The sequence below is a fragment of the Spinacia oleracea genome, chromosome 3 (genome assembly GCF_020520425.1).
Source record: "Spinacia oleracea cultivar Varoflay chromosome 3, BTI_SOV_V1, whole genome shotgun sequence".
In the NCBI taxonomy this organism is placed as follows: domain Eukaryota; kingdom Viridiplantae; phylum Streptophyta; class Magnoliopsida; order Caryophyllales; family Amaranthaceae; genus Spinacia; species Spinacia oleracea.
The window spans coordinates 154,649,604-154,658,506 of NC_079489.1; the positions used below are offsets into that span (position 1 = coordinate 154,649,604).

The 8,903-nt window shown below is 39.4% G+C and overlaps 1 protein-coding gene across 3 annotated transcripts; it reads left to right on the forward strand.

Moving 5' to 3' along the window:
- The first annotated feature begins 212 nt into the window (after positions 1-212).
- Positions 213-8,903, forward strand: LOC110804534 (auxilin-like protein 1). 3 transcript variants are annotated; one of them, XM_056840977.1, is made up of 8 exons: positions 213-918; positions 2,422-5,938; positions 6,029-6,121; positions 6,201-6,266; positions 6,363-6,452; positions 7,375-7,551; positions 8,697-8,768; positions 8,870-8,903. In XM_056840977.1, exons 1-7 carry the CDS (start codon positions 452-454, stop codon positions 8,730-8,732), a joined length of 4,446 nt encoding a protein of 1,481 aa, XP_056696955.1. In that variant the 5' UTR covers positions 213-451; the 3' UTR covers positions 8,733-8,768; positions 8,870-8,903. The 3 variants fall into 3 exon arrangements, with proteins under 3 accessions (XP_056696955.1, XP_021865825.1, XP_021865826.1); XM_022010133.2 differs by having other exon boundaries at positions 8,697-8,903; XM_022010134.2 differs by having other exon boundaries at positions 216-918; positions 6,032-6,121; positions 8,697-8,903.

An 8,903-nucleotide genomic window follows, 5' to 3' on the forward strand; every position in this document is an offset into this window, starting at 1 on the left:
AGTGAGAGTGGGGAAATGATAAATCCAAGGAAGAATTTCACTTCTTCCAAGGAAATCACCTTTAAAAAAATGTGGATTTCCTTGGAAGAAGCAAAATTTTCCTTGGATTTATCACTTCCCGTGAGAGTGAAATCAATAGTAAAATAAAAGTAAAGAACACTACTTAAAATTCCCATTATACCCCTACCCACCTTTCTCAAGTCTCCACCTCAGCAGTTTCCTCTTCCTCTTCCTCTTCCTCTTCCTCCTCTGTCCCTCCTTTCTCAAAGTCCCCACCACCTGCGTGCTCCCTGTACACACACCCCCATTACCAAAAAGTTCTATATTCAGAGAGAATAAAAACGAAAAAGGAAAAGAAAAAAGAAAAAGAAAAGAAGGATATTTCAAAAGAGAAACACAAACAAACAGAGATAATCAAAACCCTAGCTCAAGCTCAAGCTCAAACTCATCCATGGAAAGAGCTTACTCTCACACCAGACCACCTACATTCTCCTCCAAGAAGAAACCACCTCCACTTTCTTCCTCCTCTTCTTCTTCAAATTTCCTCAACAATGGCGGATTCTTCACCACCACTTCTTACGACGACGTTTTCGGCGGTCCTCCTAAATTTACTTCTACTTCTTCTTCTTCAACTTCGACTTTAGCTCCTCGTGCTGAAGACTACACTGAGATTTTCGGAGCTTTTAGGTCATCTTCTTCTTCCTCCTCGCGTTCGTCTTCCTCAATTCCTGTCCTCGATCTTCCTGCTGTTCCCGACGACATTCACTCCGCCGCCGCCGCGCTCTTTGATTATTCCGAGGTTTTCGGCGGTTTTAATGCTGTCGATTTTGCTGTTCCCTTTGATCAACTGTTTCGCCCTTGCGATAGCTCCTTTTGCGACGGTGATGGCGACGGAGACGCTTCCTCCGATGAAGCCTGGTAATTTGTCTCCTTTTTTTGCTTTTTGTTTTATTATTTTTAGCCTTAATATTCCTATTTTCACATTTTAATTGATTTTTTAACGTTTCCTGTAATTATTTAAATTTCCAGTTTTTTTTCTTCTTCATTTATTTTTCCCCCCTTCTAAGCCGGTGATGCTTTTTAAACATTTTTTTAAATTGAATTTAAAGTTGTTTCAGATATATCATGCCTAATTTGCATATTTCGTAGATGAATTTATTTTCCTTTGAATTTCAATTTCTGTTGCTATAGTTAGGTGATTGGTGATTTACTTTGGTGCTTTTATGCTTAATTGTGAATCTGATGAACAAGGAGACACGAAATCAGTTGCTTGAGAAATTATCAAAAGAAAAATTGAGAAACTATGCTTTGGAATTCCGTTTTCGTTTCCACTTTGTCGATTTACTTGTGGACCGTTGTTCTAAATTGTCTCTGTTACAGAGGATGTAATTACTAATTAGTGTAATTTATAGATAGTGATGTGAGTCAACATGTTTGATGATGCGGAATAAGTCACCGAGGTATATACAGGTCTTAGGCTGGTTTTGTGGCTTGATTGTGATAACAGAACCTGAGTTGAGAAGAGGATTGTTTTGTAAACAAAAAGGAGTTAAAGAAGAAGAGAAGTCAAGGATAGACGTGTAGTGTTTAGCCTTCTCATGCTTTGAACGATGAGTTAAAGCTGAAATGGAGCTAAATTTCAGCTTTGCTTGTGTTCTGATCATCTCAGTGGCTTAGAAATTGATTTTATTTACGGTGCTTCTGGATAAGAGTGGTGGAGGAAAGCAAAATGAATGGATAAGTGTACTTCTGTTCTAAAAATCTTCCCAATTTGATAGGATTTGGTTTCTGAAAAGGGTAAAGAAATTGGTTCCTTCCATTTTCCTCCCCCTCTTTTTGCCAAATCTGATGTCCAAACTCCAAATAAAAGAAACTGTATCCATCACTCTCCCTCCCCTTCTTTGTCTTCTAATTCCCCTTGTTCAAACCTATGTTACTTGGACTCTTCATTTCACCTCAAGTACCCGTGTCATATCCTTGACACTCGGACATGGGTACGGACATTGGGCACTTCATTTTGGACCAAAATCATGAATGTTTTTCACAAAATAGCCGAGTCAGACACTTGGACACGTACCCGCGTCCGACATGGGTACCCGACTCCGAGTAACATAGGTTCAAAGTTCAAACACATTCTACGCTTGTTTTCCACCTTTGAGCAATTTAGAAAACAAAGTATTTTTTCATGACTTAAGAGCACACTTCAATCCACTAATTTTCTGCTTAGAAACAAGCACATTTTTATCTAGTTCTGAGATGTTTGGTGGTTCTTTTAGTAGACGTCCATATTGGTAGTTTGCAAGTATCTCTCTGCTTGTTTTTTCATTTGTTTTCATTCTCCCTTACCACCCTTGATTCCTTCTGTGCACACACTAATATAAATTACTTATTGAGTCATTTACTTTTCCTTTCCATGGACAGGACCCCAGTTGGTACAGAGTCACTCTCTGATGATTCAGATCCATTTGCTTTATCAGAAAACAGCCAATCCTGCTCAAGTGAAAATTATCATCAACCATCCGAAACCAAACAGTTTAACGTTTCTTACCATAAAGTCAATCCAGGAGCCAGCACAGATATGCCAAACATGACACATATAGCTCAACTGAATGGCGTGTCTGGTTATACTTGTGTATTTGACGAAGCCACATCGTTGAAAGAGACAGGAACTGAAATGTGTTCACCAGTTGTTGATGACACTGTTCTTAGCACGGTTTCCTCGTCTGAGCTCCCGCAGAAAAATACAAGGAAAGCTACGTCTCATGCCTCATATGATAGTACTGGATTGAAGTCATCCAATAGTGATCAAAGATCTGGAAAAGCATGTGTTGGTAGCATATCTCATGTAAATTCTGTATTTGCATCTGTATCTGATACCAACCTCAGAACAGAACCATCCCATTTACCGCAACCATCAAGACCGCCACCTGTACTAGCAAGTAACGGAGATTTTAGCGAGTCAAGTTCAAGTCCTATGGGTTCCGAAAGGTGTGGTTTGGAGGCAAATGTTGATGGTAGTTTACCACCATTCTTTGACATGGAGGTGAATGCAATGGAGGTGGATGCGAGTTCTTCCGCCGCAGCTTCTGCTGCTGCGATGAAAGATGCAATGGAGAAAGCTCAAGTAAAACTTAAAGCTGCAAAAGAGTCGAGGGACAGAAAGGACGGAGTTCAGTACAGTGGAAAGCTACAGTCAGAAACTGATATTAATGGTGCGAGTAATGTTCATGGGGCACATGATGAATGTTTAGCTGGAGAGACCAGAGTGCACGCAACGAGTGATAGAGGTCCCAGTAAGATGAAAAATTCTGCTAAAACTAGGCATGCTAAAAATGCCTCACAGAATTCACCAGATAATATGGGTGTTGAACAGCCTACTGGTTCCTCAGGGAAACCAGCTGAGACAAAACAAGGGAAGAAAATTAGCTTGACCAAAGATACAGATGTGACCGGTGAATGGAAGGAGGCTAGGCAATATTATGAATTTGTAAGCAGTGACACCACTAGATTAGCACCACAGCTACCCAGTCGTAATGGTGATACAAAGACAGGAACCAAACAGCAGGCTGATGATGATCGCGATTCAGATTCGGCTGGAGAGGCTTGTATAACAGGAGAAAGTAGGCGAAGGCTGAAAGCGACAAAAGCAGTATCCAGACAAGAATACTATGAGAAAATGGTCAAGGTGGCCCAAGAAGTTCATGACAGTGTGATCTGCGGGCATGTGGAGCCTGACAAAAAACTGAAGCGTAGGTCTCAGGGAAATCCAAGACCACCAAAATCTGAGTTGATCTATGAACCAGGATCTAATGAAATTTCACAAGCTCAAAAAGTGGAGGAAAATCCGGGTGAGGCTATCCAGAAAGAAACTGAGAAGAGATCAACGGATATGCTTGAGAAAGAAGAGTGTAAGAAAGAAAGTGAGGCTTGTCATAGTGAACAGGTTGACAAAAATGCAAAAGGCACCCATGAGAGCAGGCTTGAAGAGTCATCTGAAATCAAGGAAGAAGATATGAGAGAAGCGTATGAAATGGACGAGAGTGACTTTAGAGTGCAAGATCCTGTATCGAGAGTAGGACACGAGCGGAAAGCAGAAGAGTCTGTCGAAAGACTAAGGACTGAAAGTATACCGGAAGAGGCTTCTAAGACTAAAAGGAACAAGGAGTCTAGGGAAGTGTCGGGCAAGAGATCAAAGGAATCTTTTAAGGATGTTTTAATTGGAGATAGAATCAAAACATCACATGGTAGTGAAGAAAAGGACAACACAAAAGACTTGCAGCAAATGAAAGCTGCAGATAAGAGATTGAACAAAGCTTATGATGATGTTTCTGTCAGGGAGAGATTGCAAAGAACATGCGAAAGCCAAGAAAACATCACAGCAAGAAACTTGCAAAGAAAAGCAGAAGATGAAACTCATCTTGAGCAAGCAGTTGATGGCCAAGGACCTGAGAAATCACTAGAAAAGTGTGTTGGTCTGGAGAAGTGGCAAAAAGATAAAGAAGCTCCTGAGAAAACAAGAAGTCAAGGGCTTTATGAAGGTCGTAATCTGATAAGTGACCACAAAAACATTGAAGAGGGTCAGAAACAAGATGAAAATATAGAGAAGAAGCTTGAGAAGACTACTGAGCTGGAGCACATGGGGTATAAGTCTTTGCAGGCATGTGATTCAGAAAATACTTGGAAAATCAATGAGAACTCTGGTGATAGAAAGGTTCAGAAGGGTCAATACATAAGTCACATAAAGATCGAGTTGGTGGATGAGGACCAGGGTCCTCGTAGCATCCCAGATAGGGAGCCTCCTACAGTGGACAAACATCTGAAGTCATCTAACGTGACTAATCTCTATAAGACTGGTGTGCAACTGGATATGTCCTGTAAACCCAATATGTTACAAAAGAAAAATGACGGTTCCCAGGAGGCGACTGCTCTGAAAGGAAATGGTGAGATTGGCACTACATCATCAGATGAAAAAAGCAAGTTGGAAGCAGAGAAAACTGTAGATGTGCTGACTGATGACAGACGAGTAGAACCTACTGCTTCTGAGTTGGGTGCTAATGACCATGTGTTTGAGGGAAGAACAATGCAGGCCTCAGATTCTCTTGATTTGACTGACAATAACACCGAGACAGATAATGTTTGTACTAGAAACGAACAAACACCGAAGGAGGAGAAAAAGAAAGTTACACAGTTAGCTTCTAATCCTAATTTGGTGAAGGGTCTCAATGTTGGAGTAGGAAGAAAAAGAAATTTGTTGAGGGAGGATCAGGTTCTCTTTGACCATGAGGAGAAAGTTAGATCTACACCTGCTGAAGATATTAATGGGTTTGATGAGCATTCTAGTAAGGAAGAACAAGAAGTAGAAGTAGTTCATACTGTACCGTCCGAGGGGAAGGATAGTTTCCAGAACGTAGGCCAAAGCATTGAAAAAAAGGGGAATAGAGTTGAGCATAGTTTCTCTTTAGAAGAGAAAGACGAAAAAAAAGAAATAGACCTGGAAGAAGAACGTCTTCGTACGCTCGAGGAAGAGAGAGACAGGTTAAGAGAACGGGAAAAGGATAGAATGGCAGTTGAAATAGCAGTTCGTGAAGCCCGTGATAGGGCATATGCAGATGCTCGAGACAGAGCTGAAAGGGCTGCTCTGGAAAGAGCGACAGATGAAGCACGACAGAGAGCAATGTCAGAGGCCAGGGAGAGATTAGAGAAGGCATGTGCAGAGGCTAGGGAGAGGTCATTAGGTGACAAGTCATCATCAGAGGCCAGATTGAGGGTAGAGCGTGCTGCAGTAGAACGAGCAAACGCAGAAGCTCGTCAACGTGCCATTGAGAAAGCAATGGCCGAGAGAGCTACTTTTGGGGCACGAGAACGGATGCAGAGATCAGTTTCTGAAAAGTATACATCAGAGAGAGATGTGATCATGAGGCAGAGTTCTTTCCCCACAGTGAGTATATTGTTGTGTTATTCCTCTTGATTGCCAGTTCATATTTTTTTACCAGATCTCTTTTTTACTCACTGTGTGTAATTGGGTTAGCAGAATAGTGAGAGGTTTGAAGCAGCAAATAGTGAACCAGCTGAGAGGTGTAAGGCCAGATTAGAGAGACATCGCCGAACAGTAGAACGGGTGGTATGTTTTTTATTTTTTCTTTTTATTTATAATCAGTTATACTCTCGCAGTTTGCTGCAAATATGTTCCGATGCTGCAGGCTAAAGCACTTGCGGAAAAAAATATGCGCGATCTTCTCTCTCAAAGGGAGCAAGCAGAGAGAACTGTGAGCATTTCATACCCCCTCTGAAAAGTAAAATAGTTTGTTTTTGGAGAATTGTATGTCGATTGTTTACATGATCTTGGTTTTATTTTCTACCAGAGGTTTGCTGAAACTCTTGATGCTGATATCAAAAGATGGTCTGGTGGCAAAGAAGGCAACTTGCGAGCTTTGTTATCAACATTACAATATGTATGTATATTAATTTATAGTCTATACATGTCTTTCTGTCAATGCTTTTAGTGGTCTAATAAATTCTGAACTGTTGTCAATAAATGACCATTCTTCGATTGACAAGAGGCTTCAGAAAATTCAGCCAGTTAACTTTCTTATATGCATTGCCTATTTGGATACACAAAAAGCCAACCATTGTATATTTTGTTATAAGTTCTTCAATATTTGTTTTGGCTCCTCATCTGACCATCTGGGAAGCATACCGCTTTGCTTCTCTTTGGAATGAATGCTCCTAGATTAGCTGATTGCCATGTTATAAAGAAGGCTAAAAAGATAAAGTTACTAAAAGATTATTGAACTTTCAGAAGCTTTTTGCTCATATATGGTTCTATAATCAAATGCGGAGTAGGGTTAGATCTGTTGAAATTTGGCAATTTGCTCATATATGGTTCTATAATAAAAGATTATTATGAACTTTCAGAAGTCATAATAATGATAATTCCTTGTATGATGCCTTCTTACACGTACATAAATAATAAATTTCAGGTCAGATCCGCATTAATGCTTGATATTTCTTGAGAAAATATTGTGAAGATAGTTCTTGTTTAGATCAGAATTAGAAATCATTGATGATGGGTATTTCACAGGAAAGTTTTGCGCAGATAGGTTCATGTTTTGTGAATCTGTTAACCTCAATTTGCTAACTAGCTTACAGTTACCGTTATGCTGTGATTACTTGTTTTATGTTTTAGTAAACTAAACAATATTTAGTCAATAAAATGATCTCTTCCTAAATCATGACCTAGCATGTATCTTCAATAATTTGTTACTTCCAGGTAACTTGTTCGATCCTTTGATTCTCCTCTTAAATGTTGTAGCATAATGAAAGATTTGGGATGTAGCTCCAAGTAAGTTACTAACATCTATTCTGCACTGGCAGATCCTCGGGCCTGATAGTGGGTGGCATCCACTTCCGCTAACAGAAGTTATAACTGCCGCTGCGGTGAAAAAAGCCTATAGGAAAGCCACTCTTTGTGTGCATCCTGACAAACTACAACAGCGCGGTGCAACTGTCCAACAGAAGTATATATGTGAAAAGGTTTTTGATCTCCTAAAGGTGTGTTTATGTTATGCTTCTTATCTCTTTGAATTATATGCTACTTTGGTACTTTGGTTACTGTTAAAATATGCTTTAGAACAGGTTATCAAACACCAAGAGTTTGGACTTTCAACCCAATAAAATATAATGAAGTATTTTATCTTTTCTCTCTCCCAATCACCAAACCCAACACCAACAATACTTGACAACATTTATCAAACACCATCTCTAAAATATCACTTTGCAATTAAAACACCATCTCTAATATGTCACTTTGCATTTACAAAAAAAATAGACAATATTGTTTGGTCCCCCATATGCCACAGGTTAAGTCTTCCATACATGAAGTTGGTTTGGTGTTCATGAACACCAATTCTTAAATGGTTTCACTCTCTCTCTTCCTTTCTCTCTCATCTCTCTACCTACTTTATTGTTTTTTATTCAATTATCTCTCTTGAACACCAAAAGTTGGTGTTTGATAAACATGCTCTTACTGAGCTTTGAGCTTGGAGCTGCAATCTAATTGTATAAAGTGCATCACACTAGGTTACCTACCCTTAACGGTTGAAAATTGTGTATGCGTTAACTTAAGTACGTGGTGTTCACTCTCCAAATTGAAATGTCTGCATCGACTCTTCAATGTCTGTGTTGTCATTTGATGAAATGTTTTCTCAGTTTTTTTGTTTGCTCGTGTTCTTTAATTGAGTTACCAGTTACCACTTTATTTATTTTTCTCACTCATTCAAATGAAAATTTTAAGTTGTCATTTAGGCTCCGTTTGGTAGGGTGTAAAACGTTTCATGGAAAACGATTTTCCCCTTTTCAATCATTTTACGTTGTTTGGTTTGACAAGGGATGAAAAACAATTTTCCATAACTTCCTTAAAGGTGGAAAAAACCTTTTCCATTTGAAAGGGAGGGAAATCACTTTTCCACCTTTCCTCCTCACCTCCCTCTCCTTTCTTCCCTTCAATCTTCACCGTCTTCCATTTTATTTTAAGGAACCAAACAAAGGAAACTAGTTTGTAATTGTGTTTTCTCTTGGTAAATGTTTTCCATGGAAAATCATTTTGCACTGAAAACGTTTTACACCAAACCAAACGGAGCATTAGTTACTTTTTAACACTACAATTCCCTTACTCTTTCCCCCCTTCTATTGTACAGGAAGCTTGGAACAGATTCAACTCAGAGGAGAAATAGTGTATAGGCTATTGAGAGCCGAGGCTATGTATTTTGGTATATTTATATTTTTAGAAGCGTATATATATATGTATGTATAGCCACGAGTCTTGTGAAGATGTACCTGGAATGTTGAAGCTGATGTTCCTGTTTTACAGAAGGAAGGAAGGAAGGAAGTCCAGGTTTAAGGTG